The 20,368-nt window shown below is 51.3% G+C and overlaps 1 protein-coding gene across 4 annotated transcripts in view; it reads right to left on the reverse strand.

The window, feature by feature from the left end:
• The window catches only part of EFR3B (EFR3 homolog B), a 116,868-nt gene that overhangs the window by 21,732 nt on the left and 74,768 nt on the right, over positions 1-20,368 (reverse strand). For all 4 annotated transcript variants that reach the window (XM_054677730.2, XM_016948158.4, XM_063789218.1 and 1 more), the window contains exons 5-14: positions 15,255-15,376; positions 8,719-8,868; positions 6,989-7,123; positions 6,468-6,546; positions 5,596-5,731; positions 5,188-5,349; positions 4,111-4,222; positions 3,690-3,741; positions 1,484-1,656; positions 528-603 (exon numbers count right to left, since the gene is read on the reverse strand). In XM_054677730.2, coding sequence (XP_054533705.1) covers positions 528-603; positions 1,484-1,656; positions 3,690-3,741; positions 4,111-4,222; positions 5,188-5,349; positions 5,596-5,731; positions 6,468-6,546; positions 6,989-7,123; positions 8,719-8,868; positions 15,255-15,376 — 1,197 coding nt within the window. The remainder of the gene's footprint in view (positions 1-527; positions 604-1,483; positions 1,657-3,689; positions 3,742-4,110; positions 4,223-5,187; positions 5,350-5,595; positions 5,732-6,467; positions 6,547-6,988; positions 7,124-8,718; positions 8,869-15,254; positions 15,377-20,368) is intronic.

The raw sequence follows: 20,368 nt of genomic DNA on the forward strand, positions 1-20,368 counted from the left end.
GAAGCTGCTGCCCAAATCCAGGTGTAGGAGCAGAACACAGTCACTGGCCCTGGACTGGCTCATCACTCTGGGCTTGACTCCTCAGAGAGGTCAGCTTAACACATAGCCACAGAGGGAGGAGACGTAGCTACAGAGAGAGGAGACAGAGCTACAGAGGGAGGAGACATAGCTACAGAGGGAGGAGGCAGGCTCCAAGGGCAGTCAGTGGTCAGCAGTGACTTTTGCTCTGTCACCCAGGCTGAAGTACATTGGCGCAATCTCGGTTCACTGCAACCTCCGCCTCCTGGGTTCAAGCGATTCTCCTGCCTCAGCCTCCCGAGTAGCTGGGATTGCAGGTGCCCACCACCATGCCCGGTTAATTTTTGTAGTTTTAGTAAAGATGGGATTTTACCATGTTGGTCAGGCTGGTCTCGAGCTCCCCACCTCAAGTGATCTATCCGCCCGCCTCAGCCTCCCAAAGTGCTGGGATTGCAGGCGTGAGCCACTGTGCCCGCCCTTCACTGTGCCTGGAGGCCATGCTTGTTTACCTTCTTCATGAAGACGGTGTCCTGTCGAGAGCACTTGTCCACTTTCAGCTTCAGGACAGAGATGTCACTGAGGGTACTGGGAAGGGATGCAAAGGGCCTCCTTAGCCCTTGCATGAGGCCAGCCTGAGCTCACACGGGGTCACTGAGCTTTATCCCCAACATTGTTAGTTGGTACAAAGCCTCCAGTGCTCCCCTGGCCCTGGTTCTCAGCCCAATTACCTTTTCCTCCCAAGTTCTCAAGAATTTGTCCCTTTATCTCTCTCTCTTTTTTCCTTTTTGAGACAGGGTCTTATTCTGTCACCTAGGCTGGAGTGCAGTTGTTCCATAATCACAGCTCTCTGCAGCCTTAACCTCCAGGGCTCAAGCAATCCTCCCAACTCAGCCTCCCAAAGAGCTGGGACCACAGGTGTGAGCCACCACACTCGGCTAATTTTTAAATTTTCTTGTAGAGATGGGGGTCTCACTATGTTGCCCTGGCTGGTCTTGAACTCTTGGGCTTAAGTGATCATCCCGCCTTGGCCTCTCAAAGTGTGAGATTACAGGCACGAGCCACCGCCCTGACCCCCTTTCTCTTAAATCTTCATCCTGATTTTCTTCCTCCTCTTATTCCCCCCAAATCCCTTCAGTCTCTACTGATAACCTGCATCCCCTTCCTTCTCACGCTTGCAACTCCCTTTAATGCCTACTCTCTATCTTCCAAATCTTCAGTTCACCCTCCTCCTCTCCCAGACACAAGTGCCCTTTAGTCTCTCCTTCTCTTGCAGGACCCCAGGGTCAATGTTGGTGATCAACTCCTGGTGAGTCTCACTGAGTATCTGAATTGTGGGATACTCAGATCCCACAATACTCAGATACTGAGGTGGGAACCTGGGTGTGAGGACAGGACCAAAGGATAGGACCTAATGGAGAGTCCTCTCCCCATCTTGCATTGCCTGGAGGAGACACCCCAATTTCACCTGATGGTAGAGAACTTGTGGCGGTTGCCATGACGATCAATGAAACTGATGAGAATCTCTAGAACAAAGAGTCGAATTTCTGCATCCTCCATGAGGGCGGTGGAGAGAAGGCGGTCCAGGAAGTTGCTAGGCAGGGCTGACATCATGTTGTTGCACTGGAAACCTGTGGATACCTGCAAGGGAGGTATGGACAGCTATGCCTAGGAATGCTGTCCCTCTCAGGTGCAGGAGGAGATGGAGGAGCAGCCAGAGGAAGTCAGGTCTGATGTACACATCCTCTCTAGACATCGCCCAATCCAGCCTCCCCTACCCTACAGCCCAGGCAACTCTTTGAACACTCCAACATCCACCTAGATGACACCGAGCTCAGTAGACATGTGAATGGATGGGGACAGCGTGCAGGGACATTCGGGTGTTAAAAAGCAAGCAAGGGATGAGCCCTGGAGGGAAGCGGGAGCCAGGCAGTCTCTGAACCTAACATTCCAGCCAGTTAGGGCACAACTGATGAACAGCCACCAGGAACACAATGCCTCATTAAGAGTATGACCATCACAAAGAACGAGACAGTGGAAGAACTCACAGCTGGGCTGAAGGATCAGAACTCACACACACGGCAACCACCAAATAGTGCACATAGGTAGTATTTTGTAACATGTCTGTTAGCCTGGCAATAATGGCGCTTTGTGACTAAAGCCAGTTTGGCATAAATAGACATGCCATACATGCTGTTGTCAAAGCATTCAAATGCAGCAAAGCACCTTTACTGTTAAATCCATATTGTAAAACAATGCTTTTGATGATTCAGAAGGTCCCTAAGGATGTACCCCAAACTGTTATCTTAAGAAAATGCTGGGTACAAATTAATGAGGATAAACTCAGCAAAGAAATGGCAGGAATATGGAGACCAAGGTGATAACTAAATGAGGGCAGTGTTGGAGCACAAAGGGTTTATAAAAATCTAGTGCCATGAAGAGTGTGGACTGGAGGGGAGGGAAGGGAAGGTGTGAGGTGGCGGTGGGGTGGGGGGAGTTCTGTTTAGGTTGGCATGGCCAGAACTGAGACAGAGATTGAGAGATGAGACAGGAGGTCTAGGGAGGGAGAGGGGACTGGGGACCTCCCAACTTCAGTCTGAGAAGTTTGAAATCTGGTTGTACATGAATTATAGACCGAGGCCGGGCACAGTGGCTCATGCCTGTAATCCCAACACTTTGGGAGGCCGAGGCAGGCGGATCACTTGAGGTCAGGAGTTCAAGACCAGCCTGGCCAACATGGTAAAACACCGTCTCTACTAAAAATACAAAAAAATTAGCTAGGCGTGGTGGTGGCATGCGCCTGTAATCCCAGCTACTCAAGAATCACTTGAACCTGGGAGGCAAAGGTTGCAGTAAGCCAAGATCGCACCACTGCACTCCAGCCTAAGCAACAAGAGCGAAACTCCATCTCAAAAAATAAAAATAAAAAATTATAAACTGAGACCTACTGTGAAATAAGAGGCATCTGGTAGAGAACAGCATTTCTAGACAATTACTGTTGTAGCTGAGTTTCTGACAGGTGGGGAGAGGTGGTTGTGAGATGTCTGGTTTAGGCCAGGGGTTGTGCTTCAGAATACCTGGGGAACTTGTTACAAATACAGACTCCAGGACCTCACTCAGGCTAACAGCTCAAAACCTCTGAGGAATCATATATTTATCACAAGACTGTCATCGGAATGGTGTTTGAGAGCAATGGATCTAGACTCCAGTGATGGCTGCAAAGATGTAAAGAAGAGTTAAATAAAACACAGCATGGGAAGGATGGGGGCTGGGAGACTGAGGTGGGCACATGTGCCAAGAACATGTGCTGGCAAAACAGGGGAAACAGAGGGGAAAAGGGAAAGAGGGGGTACCAGGAGGGAACCAGGGCGGGAACCAACAGATTCCATCTCAAGACAGATCACGTCTGAGTGACAACGCTATCAGTAGCCAATAAGGAACCTCTGTGAAAATTAGAAACAGGTTCCCCATTTGCTGTGGCTGACCCAGCTCTGTGGGTGCCCAGCCTGGCTAGGGAGTGGAACGTAGGCTAGATTTCAGCCCCGACTCAACTGACTGGGTGTATTTGTGCAGTATGCAACATGCACGACTGTATGTGGAGGCCTTCACTTGGTCCCTTGGAAGGAGCTGTCTCCTGCAGAGGAAGAGCAGGAATGGGGATAGATGGGGCTCACCTGCAGGAGGGATTTTAGCAGCATAATCTGGGTCAGACGGTTCCTATTCTCCCTGTAGACCAGAGACACAAACACTCACCAGGATGGTAATAGGGCAGAGGTCACACACTTGCCAGCTTAGTTCTACCCCTGATTCGTTTCTCCATGAGGCTTATCGTGTTGGGTTACCCAGGACAGTGACTTCCGGACCCAGGAAGCCGACCAAGGGATGACTGGCTCCCCCCACGTTGGGAGGTGGTTATTGGTGGGGCAGCCTGAGAAACTGTGGGATCCAAGAGCCCCATTAAAGGCTGCTGAGGGATTTGGGAGTAAAAAGAGAGCAGAGGGCAGAGCCAAGAAAATTAAGAGGGATAAAGGAGGGGGTCAGAAAATGCAGCCGGGGGAGAGGAGGACTCCAGGCTGGGGGAGATTGGTGGCTCACCCCGTCCTGCCTGTGTCCACCGCCTGGTGCAGGGACGGCCGCGGGACCTTGCTCATGATGAAGAGGATCACCTCGGAGCGCTGGTAGGTGGGCAGCGTGCTGGCAAAGGAGCCTGCAGGAGGTGGCGGAGAGGGTGCCCAGTGAGGCACAGGCTCCAGGGCCCCTCCTGGTTCAGCCTTTCAGCTGCAGAGAGCGAGGGCTGCCTCTCTCCAGAGTCAATCCAGGACCAGAGAAAGGGATTCAGGATAGCCAGGGTGTGATTCGGCCTCTCCAGGAAAGGGAGGCATCAGGTGGTTTTGGAGGTCTCTTCCAGGCTCCGTTTTTTCACTTGTTCCTGAGGCTGTGGTTAAGGTCTTGACTCCTTGGCTAGGGGGTGGGGATGGTGAATGCTGGGCCCTGGGACCAGGGCGGAGCGGGGGGGCGGGGGGAGCCCGAGTTCTCGTTGGGTGCTTCTTTCACTGGCTGCCCTAGGGTAAATCCTCCTCCCACGAACTAAGAGAGAAGAATGGTTCTGCATTCCTAACCTGCCTACTCCAGGCTGAAGGGAAGCTCACATGGCTAGGGCAGGCAGGCTGTGAAAGAGGCTTTATCTAATCTCCGCTCCCAAGAGCACACACATTTTCTCCGCGGCTGGCCCCCTTCCTCATTCTTTTCTCTTAGTCCCCATCTCTCCCTCCTGGAAGCCCTAACCTGGAAGCATCAGGCAGGTCTGATGGTGACTGGGACTAAAGAAGGTTCGCCTGAGACTTCAGATCTGAGACACTCATCTGACTGCTTGCGCTGTCGCTCAGGCCCTGCCCAGCCAGTCCTTTCATTTCCCGACTTCATTCTCTCCGAGGTCCGTGAATAGCATGTGGGTGCTGGACAATCCTTCAGGGGCCCGGTTGGATGCCCTTCGCCCCAGTGCGGTCCCTCCCTCTCCAACCCCCATCCCCGGGCCGCCCCCGGTGCCCCGCCCCTTTCCAGGGTCCCTCTTTCCTCCCCTTGGCCCCACCCCGCCCTGCGCCTCAGTCTTGAGCCCCTGGGCCCCGCCCCGTCCCTCCCCTCCCCTCTCCGCGCCTCGGCCCCGCGCCGCACCCACGGTCTTGATGACGGCCTCCTGGAACATGCGCTCCTCGTGCTCCTTGATGATCTTGGTGCCGAGGCTGACCGCCCCGTCGTAGCTCCCGGTCAGCGCGTAGTCGATGCTGAGCCGCAGCTGCCTCAGCAGCGTGTTGAACATCTCCAGTACTGTGGGCCCTGAGAGCGGTGGGGCGGGACACCCGAGATCCAAGGCTGGCACCCTCCTCCTCCGTGCACCGCACGCAGGCAGGGCAGGGTCACGCCCCCTTCCAGCCTGGGCTTCCTCTGCGCTACCAACTTCCCGGCGGACTTCTCCCGAGGAAAACGGACTCCGACCCCTCCCTGTTGTCCCTTGCCTCTCTCTGTAAGAGGCGGCAGCCTCCGCGGGGTCCCCGGCCCTCAGGCCCTAGCCATGCCCCTTACCCACAGAGCCGGTGGCAGCGATGACCGCGGCTTCCGACAAGACTTCCACGATGCCCGCGCGCACCGTCGCAGCGCTGCGGCTGTTGGCGTCCAGGTGGCCCAGGAGCTGCTGGATGACCAGGTGCGAGTGCTGCGGCTGCGGGAGGAAGATGAGCTGGGCCTGGACAGCAACCCCACGGGGTCCCTGGGCTGCGCAGCCCTCTCCTGGCACCCAAAGGCGGGGGTAAACTAAAGGGACGTTCCAAGGCCCCGGGCACTGCAGTTGGCACTGACACCTCGTGCCCTTTACTGGATCCTTCCCTTCTCCCTCCAACAAAGAGCCAAATCCCAGTGGAGGCCTCGGCTGACAGTTTTCCAGGGCCCTTTTACTTCAAAATTGGTCAAAAGACCATTTTAAAATAGGGTCTTCCTTTCATTTCTTCAGGTCTTTCCGGCAAGAGCCACAGGAGGCCACATGGCTTAGTCCAGTGCTGCCTAAAGTGGGGCCCCTGGGCTGGTGCCCATTCAAGATAGGTCTGATATTGGTTTACACTGAGATAAGGATGGGATGGAGAGTCAGTGTTTAGTAAACAATTTGTCAATGCTGTAGCAGCCAAGGGTGTGATCTGTAGGCTTGCATTTTGCATGAGTTTTTTATTTAATTTTTCTAGAAATTATTGTTTTAATTGTATTTTATAAAAGTATTGGTCTGTGATGTACTGGAAATAAAATCAGCCGGCCCTTCTCCACAGCTAGCTTAAGCAGCACTGGTTTCGGCAACTGGGGGCTTCAGAGGAGTCACAGGGGACTTCTGGCTTTCTATTTTAGCACCCGTCTGGCTTCTAGAGAGGCCTTTGTCCTGGGATCCGGCTGGCCCAGGGGAGCCACCATACCTGAATTGAGTACATGATGATTTTAAAGCAACGGATGGCAAACACCTTGGGTTCCCAAAGAGAATGGTTATCCAGATGGCTGTGAGGGAGAAAACGTGGGGGAACAACTATGAAACTCCCGGCAGTGTTAGGGAGAAGAGATTAGCTTGGAGGCAGAGGGACACCTCCTCAGAGCCCCTCGCACAGTTTCCGGGTGAGGAAGTGAAGCCTGAAGGGCCTTGGGGTAGTCCCAGTCCAGTGCTGGAGAGAGGCCAAGGACAGCGCTCTGCAGCTGTGGACGTGTGTGGTGAAGCTGGGCACCTTTGCTTAGCGTTGGGTGCCTTCCTACTGGCAGCACTTGGCCACCCCGTGGCAGCTTTTGCTGTCACAGTGCAGGGAACACAGGCACAGGGAAGGGATCGACTCGGCTGCGGCACCACAACTGTAATATCCCCTTCCCCCCAGCCAGCCAGGAGATGCCAGGGACCTGAAACACATCCAGGCTGAAGGCTGGGGCCAAGGCAGTGGGTGGGGGCACTCACATAAGAACAGGCTTGATGGCGTTTTTGATGTTGCCAAAGGCAGCCCGGCCCAGCAGCTCCCGAAGACACCTCTCAGCCAGCTCCGCGGGGCTCTCTTTCTCCTTCTCGGGTGCTTGGAGGGGTGAGGGAGACCGGCTGGGGAGACAGAGGCACATGGGTAGAGGGTGGCATGCAGGCTGGGGTCAGGCTCTGTACAATCCCGGCTTTCCGTGTTTCATCCACACAAGACAAGCAGGGATTTGACATGGGTTGCACTAGGCAATAGGGGAGGCGTCACAGCTGTCAGAAATTAAATGGGGGTAAAGAAGCCCCCACTGGGGGAAGTGGGGGAAGACCGGAGAAGAAAAGATAAAGTTCTTTTTCTGGAAATCCTTAAAGATTTCCAGATGTGCCACTGTGGGAAGGATGCTCTGAGCCCCATGGGCCAGGTGAGGTGTAGAACATGTGTGTCTTGATGCACCTAAGACTTCAGAAGGAAAAGGAGATGGGAGATGAAGATAGGAAAGGGAGGCAAAAAACAAAACAGAAGTGGAAGAAAGGAGAGGAAAGAGAGGGAGGGAAAAGGAAAGGCACAGTGGTTGGCTCAGGCAAGAGTCAATGATACTCAAGTCACAGGGAGTGGGCCCACATCTGGACAGAACAGGAGCCGGAGGACTCCCAGCCCAGAGACCACAGCAGCTTGTCAGTGAGATGCTATTCCAGAAACAGCCACCAGAGGGCATACGAACCCCACCCCACCCCACGCCCCGCCCCCGCCCCCGCCCCCGTCGACCCGAGTCTAGCTCTAGTAGCCTGGGATCAACCGACCTAACTAGCCTAGTGCACAGATAGCCCAGGTGGGACAGCAACGTGGGCCTTTCTCCCCATTCCATTTCACCGAGGGGAAAAATGAGGGTGCAGGGACAGGAATGAATCCCATGCTTAGGGGATCCAGGATTAAAACCCAGTATCTGCAAGCTCTTACTGAGTGGCTGCGGGCTGGTCAAGCATGCACGTTTTCAGGGCCTGAAATAGCATCAGGAAGCAACAGAGGAAGGAAGGTCCAGATGGAAAGTCCGCAGTGATTGGAGCCATGAAAGGCATCTTTTTTTTTTTTTTTTGAGACGGAGTCTCGCTCTGTCGCCCAGGCTGTAAGTGCAGCGGCGCGATCTCGGCTCACTGCAAGTTCTGCCTCCCGGGCTCCCGTTCTCCTGCCTCAGCCTCCCGAGTAGCTGGGACTACAGGCGCCCGCCACCACGCCCAGCTAATTTTTTTGCATTTTTTTTTTTAGTAGAGACGCGGTTTCATCGTGTTAGCCAGGATGGTCTCGATCTCCTGACCTCGTGATCTGCCCGCCTCGGCCTCCCAAAGTGCTGGGATTACAGGCGTGAGCCACCGCGCCCAGCCCACAAAAGGCATCTTAAAGCCTCCTTGGCCCTGCTTCCAGGGAGACAAAGGTAACCAGACTCTTGGTTCTGTGTGTTATTACCAACAGACTTACCCACCAGGGAGCCCAGCACCAACACTGTCCTCCTTCGGTAACGCAGATGTTAAGGGACACTGTGGGCTGGCACAAAGTCAGACCCATGGCTTCTAGGGAGCCAGCTTTGGACTCACTGCAGAACAAGCCACAAAGCCATGTCCCTGGCCTTGTAGCTGAGTTTTACTGACCAACCCAAACCATGTGGTTCCCAAGCAGCCCTTGGAGGGTTGATTATATCCACTGTCCTGCCCCACCCCGGCCTGCTTACCTCTCTGCCTCCTCTACATGCTGTAGATTGAAAAGCAGTGATGGGACGATCTTATCCATGTGCTGTGGGTCCCAGATATTGGCCTGCAGTTCATCATTCACCGTCTTCCTCACCACCCCTTGCAGGCCTTTGATGCCTGACATTCGAATTCTGTAAGGAAAAGGGTGAAGTGGGACTCGGAAGTCCTCTAGCCCTGAGAAGTCCAGCTTCGGTGGCTAAGAGAGGAGCACAGCTTAGGAGTCAGGGATACATTTGTCCATCAGAAGGCAGAATGGAGACCAGCTGCTACTCTCATGAGACCTCCTGGTGCTGGCAGACATGAGCCCAGGAAGCCATGTCTTTTTAATCATCTTGGAGACTCCCAGGCTGCCCTTGCCCTGGTACCATCTGGGCTCCAGCTCCCCATCTTTAGTACTTAGCTGGGGTTGTTCTAGCTTGGGCCCAAGATGTAAGAGCTCAAAACGCTGCCAAGAACTGATGAAGCAGAATCCGAGGCTGTGAGCAACTTGCGGGGGGAGGGGGAGGCGGATCCGGAGGGGGAGGCGGATCCAGCGGGAGAGGCACAGAGCTGCAGGCTCTCTGGGCACAAAGGGGTTTCGGCTTGGAGCTAGGCTTAACCAGAGGGGAAACTGAGTAACAGCACAGCAGGAGCCCCTTTTGTACACCCCCAGTCCCTGCTATGTGAACCCACGGTCAGCACAGCTCTGTGGCAGGGAGCCCTCTTTACTAGCCATTTATTTCAGACCGAAGTTTCTTTCTTTCTTTTTTATAAAACCTTTTTTCTGGTTATAAAATAATACATACTAATCATAGAAAAGTATAGAGAAGAGAAGATTTACCACTACCACCACCACTACCACTGTTATCTTTGTTATCAAAGATAACTGTTATTGGCATTTTGATGTAATTCCTTTCTTCTGTGCATAATATATAACAGAATTAAGAACCTATTGCGTATTTTATTTGTATTGGCTTTTTTCACATACATTCTATGCATTTTCCTATGTCATTAACTCTTCATAAACATGTTGAATGGTTGCCTGATAGACTATCATAAGACCTTTCTAAACTAGTGACTATTAGTCATTTAAGTTGTTTCCAAACGTTTTGCTTTTTTTTTTTTTTTTTTTTTGAGGTGGAGTCTGGCTCTGTCGCCCAGGCTGGAGTGCAATGGTGCGATCTTGGCTTACTGCAACCTCTGCCTCCCGGGTTCAAGCAATTCTTCTGCCTTGGCCTCCTGAGTAGCTGGGATTACAGGCATGTGCCACTATGCCCAGCTAATTTTTATATTTTTAGTAGAGACAGGGTTTCACTGTGTTGGTCAGGCTGGTCTTGAACTCCTGACCTCACGATCCACCCGCCTCAGCCTCCCAAAATGCTGGGATTACAGGTGTGAGCCACCGTGCCTGGCCAAACGTTTCACTTTTATAATAATGCTATGATGGGCATCATTGTATGAAATATTTTACTATGTTTCAAGTCATTGCCATGAGTGGAATCACTGAGTCAAAAGGTAAGAAATAAAAGGCAGCCAGACACAGTGGCTCACACTTGTAACCCCAGCACTTTGGGAGGCAAGGCCAGTATATAGCTTGAGCTCAGGAGTTCGAGACCAGCCTGGGCAACATGGCAAAATCTCATCTCTACAAAAAATTAAAACATTAGGCCGGGCGCGGTGACTCACGCCTGTAATCCCAGCACTTTGGGAGGCCGAGGTGGGTGGATCACCTGAGGTCAGGAGTTTGAGACCAGCCTGGTCAACATGGTGAAACCCCGTCTCTACTAACAATACAAAAATTAGCCAGGCATGGTAGCAGGCACCTGTAATCCCAGCTACTCGGGAGGTTGAGGTGAAAGAATTGCTTGAACCCAGGAGGTGGAGGTTACAGTAAGCGGAGATCATGCCACTGCACTCCTGCCTAGGCGACAGAGTAAGACCCTGTCTCAAAAAAAAAAAAAAAAGAAAGAAAGAAATTAGCCAGGTATGGTGGTGCGCACCTGTAGTCACAGATACTCAGGAGGCTGGGGTGGAAGTACTGATTGAGCCTGGGAGGCAAAGGTTGCAGTGAGCTGAGATCATGTGAGATCATGGCACTGCACTCCAGCCTGGATGAAAGAGTGAGACTTTGTCTCAAAAAAAGAAATGAAAGGCTCCCAATTTGCCAAAATAACTGCCCCCACCCCCTGACCATGCGCAAGCCGCAGGAGAATGCCACTCTCACAGTGCCTGTGGCAGTATTGAGGATCTCATTTTAAACATCTGTTCTAATTTTATGACTCCAAAAAATCCTCACATTTTGTAGCTATTTCAATTCACATCCTTTTGTGATTATTGGAGATGAGCAGTTTTTCTCAAGGTTGAGTTGCCAGTTGCATTTTTAACTTCGTTTTTTTTTGAGACGGAGTCTCGCTCTGTCACCCAGGCTGGAGTGCAGTGGCACGATCTCGGCTCACGGCAACCTCCGCCTCCCGGGTTCACGCCATTCTCCTGCCTCAGCCTCCCCAGTAGCTGGGACTACAGGCACCCGCCACCACGCCTGGCTATTTTTTTGTATTTTTAGTAGAGATGGGGTTTCGCCGTGTTAGCCAGGATGGTCTCGATCTCCTGACCTTGTGATCCGCCCGCCTTGGCCTCCCAAAGTGCTGGGATTACAGGCGTGAGCCACCGTGCCTGGCCTTAACTTTGGTTTTAACTGGGGTTGCCAGGGTGCTACCCTGGGCCTTACCAAGGAACTGTGGCTGGAGGTGGCAGGAGCCTAGGAGAAACAGGATACCCTGGCCCAGAAACTTTTAGGGCCACTGGCAATGGGCAAGGATTCCCTGGAAGCACCTGGCCACGCTGACCTGACCCTGACCACATTCAAGACCCTGAGCTGGCAGCTGTCCAGACTTGGGAATGAACGATCAGGAATACTGTCCTGCTGACTCTTCTTAGTTCCAGTTTTAAAAGGCACTCCCTAACCAAGGGACAAGTGACACACATCCCCAGCATGCTGGACTCGTTTGTCCCGTCCAAGTGGGCCTGGCTGGCAGGAAACAATGCCTGGTTGGCAGAAAAACTTCTACCCAGGGCTCCCTTATGTGTACATGTGAATTAATCTTTCTTCTTTTCCTAACTACCTTGCACTCCTTCACCTTCAGTCTCCCCAGAATCCCTTCCACAAATGCACGTGATTCATTCTGTGACACCCAGAGCTGACCGTGCCTTTCAAAAGAAGTTCAGAAAGATCAGGCCTGGAGGGGGAGGAAGCTTCTTACTCTTCCTATTCATTTATTTATTTATTTTTCGACACGGAGTCTCACTCCGTTGCCCCGGCTGGAGTGCAGTGGCACAATCTTAGCTCACTGCAACTTCCACCTCCCAGGTTCAAGTGATTCTTGTACCTCAGCCACCTGAGTAGCTGGGACTACAGTTGTGCGCTACCATGCCTGGCTAATTTTTTGTGTTTTCAATAGAGACGGGGTTTCACCATGTTGACCAGGCTGGTCTTGAACTCCTGGCCTCAAGTAATCTGCCTGCCTCAGCCTCCCAAAGTGCTGGCCATATAGGCATTAGCCACCACACCTGGCCCTTACTGCTCCTTTTTTTTTTTTTTTTTTTTTGAGACAGAGTCTCGCTGTGTTGCCCAGGCTGGAGTGCAGTGGCACTATCTCGGCTCACTGCAAGCTCTGCCTCCGGGTTTACACAATTCTCCTGCCTCAGCCTCCCGAGTAGCTGGGATTACAGGTGCCCGCCACCACGCCTGGCTAATTTTTTTTGTATTTTTAGTAGAGACTAAATAGGGGTTTCACCGTGTTAGCCAGGATGGTCTCCATCTCGATCTCCTGACCTTGTGATCCGCCCCGCTCGGCCTCCCAAAGTGCTGGGATTACAGGCGTGAGCCACTGCGCCCGTCCCTACTGCTCCTCTTAATGGGCACAGTGGAGATCTACCCATGACCAAGGGCCCCATGAAGTCTCTGAATCCAAGGAAAGATCAGATAATACTGATCCACTGGCCCTGAGGAATCACACACACACACACACACACACACACACACACTTGCATGCACAGGCCCACTGCTGGACCCAACGGTGTTACTGGAAAGGGCAGTCAATGGCATTCAGAGGCAGCCTCTGGGTTCCTAGACCAAAATGATGCTGTGTGTGTGGACAGCCCAGCACAGCTGCCACCGGGTCAGCTGAGTCTAAAAAGGCTGAGAATGAACAACAGGAGAGATCTCAGGGAAAAAGGGGTGCAGGGAGGGGACGGAAGAGAAAGGCAAGAAGAGGAGGAAGGAAGAAAATTGACACCAGAAGATCCCTCCTCCACCCTCTCTCACCCGCAGGCCTTCCTGTCATGGGTGACCAGCGCCAGCCTGTGGGTGTAATGGCACTGCTGGTGGCTGGGAGCCAACCTCAGCAGCCTTCCTCCTGATGTTCAGGAAACTCCTGATCCTGCTGGAACACAGTGCTGACCACATCACACACTACAGATCATGTGTATGTGCACATGTGTCTGTGTGCATGTGTGCGTGTGTGCACGTGTGTGTGTGCAGTGGCATGAGTGGCCCATCCACTCCCCCACCACCCTGGGACAGCTTGGCAGGGCCTGCGTGGGCAGCATGTGTTACAGACATATGTGGCCATGGTCCTATACCTCCCCTAACACCTGTTTCTGGACGTGCCCCCACAGCTCCAGCCCCTCTGGCTCTTCATAGCCATTTTGCAATGGTGGTGACTCAGGAAGCTAATTCTGGGAGAGGATGAGGGGCTCCTTCCTCCCATACCCCACTCTGGCCTCACCAGAGGCACTCAGGCAGGGCAGCTGCAGAGTCCACACCTGGCTTATGAGAGCCTCGGGGACTGGGGGAACCCAGACAATGCCACACAGTTGCACCAGGCCCTGCCCAGGAGTCGGTCTACTGCCTTGGAAGCATATATTCATTTTAATTTCTTTGTGATTGTTTTTTTTTTTTTTTTTTTTTTTTTTGAGACAGGGTCTCACTCCGTCACCCAGGCTGGAGTGCAGGGGTGCGATCATGGCTCACTGCAGCCTCGACCTCCCAGGCTCAAGTGATCCTCCCACCTCTGCCTCCTAAGTAGCTGAGAATACAGGCACGTGCAGTCATGCCCAGCTAATTTTATTTTTTGTAGAGGTGGGGTCTTATTATGTTGCCCAGGCTGGCCTCAAACTCCTGGGTTCAAGTGATCCTCCTGCCTCAGCCTCCCAAAGTACTGAGATTACAGACATGAGCCACTGCACCTGGTCAATTTCTCTGTGATTTTATTTGAGAGATTTTGCTTCTATGTCCAAGTATGCTTCTGTGAGCTAAGTGTTTTTATAAATTGGAGTATGTGTATGTAAAAGCGTATCCCGTAAGGCAAGATGCTTGTCTGAGAGTGTTCATTCATTCTGTTATTCACTCAACAAGAATTTATCAAGTGCCACTGCTCTCCAGGCAGTGTTAGTGCTTGGGATGCATCCGTGAGTAAAACGACGGACCCTGCCCTCACAGAGCTTACATCCCAGTGGGAAGAGACAGGTGGTGAACAAGAAACACGGAGAGTAATGTATGAAACATGTTAAAAGGGGAAAGAAACCCCGGCAGAGTGAGGGAGGAGTGGGCATGTGGGGGTGTGCAGGGCAGCTTCACTGACAAGGGGACATTTGAGCAAAGGTTTGACAGAGGAGATGCAGTGAGCCATGCAGATCCCTGGAGGAAGCATTCCCAGCACAAGCACAGACTGTGCAAAGGCCCTGAGGCAGTGTCTGTGGTGTGCTGGAGGGGAACGAGCAAGCAGGAGGGCCAAGGAGATGGAGTGGAGAATGCAGCTGGGATCAGCCAAAGTGTGAACTTTGGCTTTTTATTGGTAGGTGTAGATTTTGATGGTTAATGGTGAGTGGGTGTGTTTCTGGAGTATAAATGCATATAATTCTGAACAAAAGAGTGTATGGAGGGCTGTGTGTGTGTACACATGTGTGTTCTGTCACTGGCTCTCAAATTGGGCTCAAAGGACTGTTATCTTACATTGAGCCCCTTTGTCCAGCCCAAGCAGTTTTTCCTTTAGAAACCACATGTGGGGGCCGGGTGTAGTGGCTCCCGCCTGTAATCCTAACACTTTGGGAGGCCGATGTGGGTGGATCACCTGAGGTCAGGAGTTTGAGATGAGCCTGGCCAACATGGTAAAACCCCATCTCTACTAAAAATACAAATATTAGCCGGGCGTGGTGGTGCACGTCTGTAATCCCAGCTACTTGGGAGCCTGAGGCATGAGAATCACTTGAACCTGGGAGGCGGAGGTTGCAGTTAGCCAAGATCGCACCACTGCACTCTAGCCTGGGCAACAGAGTGAAACTCGGTCTCAAAAAGAAAAAAAAAAAAACAGAAACCACATGTAGGGAGCTGGGTGCTGGCCCACCTGCCCGGCAACATCAGAGCAGACACAGATACTAACAAAAGCAGACACGCAATGGCAGGTTGGAAGTTATCTACAGGACCCACCGTTGCTTCTGCTGTAAGCTGAACCAACCACCCTTGCCTTCCCCTACTCACTTGGTCTTGATTTCTAAGTCATCGTGGCTCGAGTGGCACATTTCACTGAATCGGGACACAAAGAAGTCATAGCTCCGGTGATAGGATGGGGTGTCCTCCTCGATGTTGGCAAACTTCACAAACTATCAGGGAGGAAGGAGAGAAACACACGAGAGAGGTGACCCACCATGCTTCTCACTGCTGGGCATCCCCAGACCCCCTGCCATGGTCAAGCCATGGGAACCACGCATCCTGGAGCCAGCTTGGCCGGCCTTGCAGAGCACACTGGGGAGATGAGTTCCCAATCCCGCTCGCCTCTCCTGTTGCACAATAAGATTGGAAACCATGGCCCTTCTCAGGCCTCCCCTGCTGCAGGAGCAGAGGACAGAAGAGAAGGGAACATGAAGGGGCTCACAGAAGCACCTGCCCTCATCCCTCCATCCAGAGCTGCGCAAACACACGGGGGCGGGGAGGCTGTTAGGAATAATACGGAACCTGAGTGAAAGCCAGCGACGAAGCAGGAGCACCACCCTCAATGAATTCGAGGACACAAGAACAAATCTGAAATTTGACTTTAAAATGTAATTACACTTTATCGTTAGAAACTGGAGTTTGGCCAGGTACAGTGGCTCATGCCTGTAATCCCAGCACTTTGGGAGGCCGAGGCAGGTGGATCATTTGAGGTCAGGAGTTCGAGACCAGCCTGGCCAACATGGTGAAACCCTGTCTCTACTAGAAATGCAAAATTAGCCAGGCTTGGTGGCAGGCACCTGTAATCCCAGCTACTTTGGGAGGCTGAGGCAAGAGAATTGCTTGAACCCGGGAGGTGGAGGTTGTAGTGAGCCGAGATCATACCACTGCACTCCAGCCTGGGCGATAGAGCGAGACTCCATCTCAAACAAAAACAAAAACAAACAAAAACAATGATAACAACAAAAATTGGAGTCCATTTTTAAAGTTTGCCATTTCAGTTCAGTAGGTCTTGATCGGCATCCTGGGCAGCTAGATTCCTCCTGCACCAGGGTGCTGCACATTTGCAATTCTAAATAGAGACTTAATTTCAACTGAGTCCTGCAGAGAAGCAACAGCCATGAACTAAATGAAGTTAAATTACTAAATATTTAATATGATTCTTACAGGGTTTTTGTTGCTGTTGTTGTTGTTGTTGTTGTTTTTGAGACGGAGTCTTGCTCTGTCGCCAGGCTGGAATGCAGTGGCATGATCTCAGCTCACTACAACCTCCACCTCCCGGGTTCAAGCGATTCTCTTGCCTCAGCCTCCTGGGTAGCTGGGACTACAGATGCGCGCCACCATGCCCAGCTAATTTTTGTATTTTTAGTAGAGACGGGGTTTCACCATGTTGGCCAGGATGGTCTCGATCTCTTGACCTTGTGATCCGCCCGCCTCAGCCTCCCAAAGTGCTGGGATTACAGGCATGAGCCACTGCGCCCAGCCAGGGTTTTTTTTTGAGATGAAGTCTCACTCTGTTGCCCAGGCTGGCATGCAATGACATGATCTCGGCTCACTGCAACTTCCTCCTCTCGGGTTCAAGCGATTCTCCCGACTCAGCCTCCTGACTAGCTAGGATTACAGGCACCTGCCATCATGCCCAGCTAATTTTTTTTTTGTAGAGACAGCGTTTCACCATGTTGGTCAGGCTGGTCTTGAACTCCTGACCTCAGGTGATCCACCCACCTCGGCCTCCCAAAGTGCTGGGATTATAGGCATCGGCCGCCGTGCCCAGCCTTTATAGGTTATTTGGTTTACTGTTATTAATCTAGTACCCCCAAACAACTAAAAAGGTTAGATTCACAATAAAATATATTCTCCATTATTCAGCCCTCTATTATTATTTAATTTTTATAAACATGTGTTGGGTCAAAAAGGATATAGTATTCTTCCCAAAAGTATCTAGTTAGTGGACTCTCATAATATTTAGTATTGTCAATTTGTGTCTGTATTTAACAACTTAAAAGTTGTTAATAACTTTTTCTGGATGAAAATTAGCAGCTTCCACAAACATCATTAATTATTGTAGTGTTTTATTCTTACAATAATAAATACAACAGCTATTTTCTGTTGACTGAGAGAATCCCAACATACAAGCAAATAAGGAGATCTTTCCTTCCAAGCTACATCTAAAATGGATTCATATATTTGGGAGTGAATATTCCGATGTTAGCAATAAATCCAAGTGGCATTGCTGGCATGACTGATGTGACGCAGAAGAGGCACAGTGGTAATCCACGTGATCACAAGATCATCGATTACGTACAAGTTCAGGAGAGTTCCAGAAAGAAGGCTGAAGTCGGCCTTCAGCTGCCTGGCCTTCATAAGCCCCCAAGGCTGGAACAGACTTGAGGTGCTGAAGCCACGTTTGGCTGAAGTTAAGTTTGGGTGCATCACTGCCCTTAGCCACCGGCAGCATGTTCCCCGGCTGCACTCCTCACAGCCAAAGGCTGGTCCGGTCAGGGTGTCTGTCCACTCAAAGGAGACACACAGCTCTAGCAGGTTCTAAATGCAGATCTAGCTCTGCATTAGGAGGTGTGGACTTTGAATGAGACATTTAACTTCTTTTTATGTTTTGGTTTTCCCATGTGCAAAACAAGCAGCCCGGTTGTCACTGAGGTTCTTTTAAAGTTTCAAAAATGTATACTATGTCTACTTCGAATATTATGAGGCAGATTAAGACTCCCTGTGTGTGTAAGACTGCATGAATTTTAATAAAAGAAATGATGAAAAAAAGAGGCCAATAATAAAGGGAAAGAAACAAACACAGACTTTGTCCCCAGCATGTAGTGACTGTGTAGACTCAAATGTACATCAGGAGAATGAATGGCCAAAATTAATGTTCACTGGTTTGGGAGTCTGATTCTCCCACCTCAGCCTCCCTAGTAGCTGGGACTACAGCCACGATGCCTGGCTGATTTTGTATTTTTAGTTGAGACGGGGTTTCACCATGTTAGCCAGGATGGTCTCCATCTCCTGACGTCATGATCCGCCCGCCTTGGCCTCCCAAATTGCTGGGATTACAGGCGTGAACCACCACGCCCTGCCTTTTTTTTTTTTTTTTTTTTTTGTAGAGACAGGGTCTCATTGTGTTGTCCAGGCTGGTCTCAAACTCCTGGGATCAAGCAATCCTCCCACCTTGGCCTCCAACTTGCTGTTTTTGACATACGCTGTGAAATAGTTACCATGGTTAAGCCAGTTAATGTAACACCTCACATAGTTGCCACTGTCTTTCCTCTTCCCTCCTTCCTTTCTGTGGTAATTACATTTAAGATAGCTAAGATGTGGAAATAACCTAAATGTCTGACAAATAAATGGATCTAGAAAATGTGGCATATCTGTGTATACACACACACACAGTGGAATATTATTCAGCCTTAAAGAAGAAGGGAATCCTGACAGCTGCAACAACATGGATGAACCTGGAAGACATTATGCTCAGTAAAACAAATCAGATGCAGAAAGACAAACACTGCCTGATCTCACTCATATATGCAATCTAAAATAGTTAAGCTCAGCCAGGCGCAGTGACTCACGCCTGTAATCCCAGCACTTTTGGAGGCGGAGGCAGGCAGATCACTTGAGGTCAGGAGTTCGAGACCAGCCCGGACAACAGGGTGAAACCCCGTCTCTACTAAAAATACAAAAAATTTGCCAGGCATGGTGGTACGCGCCTGTAATCCCAGCTACTCGGGAGGCTGAGGCAGGAGAATTGCTTAAACTCAGGAGGCAGAGGTCGTAGTAAGCCAAGATCACACCACTGCACTCCAGCCTGGGCGATAGAGTGAGACTCAGTCTCAAAATAAAATTAAGTTAAAATTAAATATAAAATAAAATAAAATGTCAAGCTCGCAGAAGCAGAGTAGAAGGGTGATTGCCAGGGGCTGGGGGGAGTGGAAATAGGGAGACGTTGGTCAAAGGGTACAAACTTTCTCCAGTTTTTATTCCTGCCTTCTGCTTCCTCTAGCCTCAGGCTAGATGATCCAGGAGCATTGCTGCTGGGGAGTGGGAGATGATATTGTTAGGGAAGAACAAGAGGTGGATGAGAAAGTGGGCAACAGGCACCTTAGTATTATTTTATTAAGAGGAGCCGGGCGCGGTGGCTCATGCCTGTAATCCCAGCACTTGGGGAGGCCAAGGTGGGCAGATCACCTGAGGTCAGGAGTTCGAGACCAGCCTGCCCACATGGAGAAACCCCATCTCCACTAAAAATACAAAATTAGCAGGGCTTGGTGGCGCATGCCTATAATCCCAGCTACTTGGGAAGGCTGAGGCAAGAGAATCGCTTGAACCTGGGAAGTGGAGGTTGCAGTGAGCCGAGATTGCACCATTGCACTCCAGCCTGGGTAATAAGAGCAAAAAACTCCGTTTCAAAAAAAAAAAAAAGAGGGTGGGGGACAGGTAGGGTGGGGCTGGAGGTGGGAGGACTTGGCTTTTCAAACACTTCCAGACAGCAGAGTCACAGGGCGCTGCTGACCACACTGGTTTCTGTCCCCTACCCCTCCCAGACATGCTGAGTCTGTCCTGGAAGAGGCTGGGGAATCTCAGTGGGCCAGTCTGAGGCCCACACCTGGGAAGCCACGCCTGGGAGCCGCAGGCAGGGGCTGACGGGCAGTCCCGCCTACTCTCTTCCTCTCGCCTCCCTACACCCATGCCCCTCGGAACCCATTCCTGATCCTGGTGGAACGGGGACACCAAGACCCCTCCACGTTCAACTTTGACTTTCCTCTTCCTCAGCGAGCCGTGGCGGCATAGGACTGAGGCCAGTCAGGCCACACAGCCAGTGCAGCTGCTCACGGCCAGCGTCTGTCCTCATTATCCCTGCTGTCTATGCTGTTAAATATTTCAATCATTATCCCTGGCTGTAAGGTCAGAATTGACATTAAAATCAAATTTTTAAAAATGAGAGTTCTGCAGCTACCCCTGAGGTGGTGCGAGGTAGAAAACATAAGTGGGAATCCCTTTCCTAAAACCACAGAAGGTCTCATTCCAGACCAGGTCAGCAGTTTCTCGTGAATCTGTCCCAAGCGGGTCAGCCACAGCTGCTAACCTCACTGGAAAACTCCCTTGCTCTCTCCTTCTGAGGCTCCATGAGTCCCTGGATGTGTGTTCTTCTGTACTCCTCT

The sequence above is a fragment of the Pan troglodytes genome, chromosome 12 (assembly GCF_028858775.2).
Source record: "Pan troglodytes isolate AG18354 chromosome 12, NHGRI_mPanTro3-v2.0_pri, whole genome shotgun sequence".
NCBI classification, from domain to species: Eukaryota; Metazoa; Chordata; class Mammalia; order Primates; family Hominidae; genus Pan; species Pan troglodytes.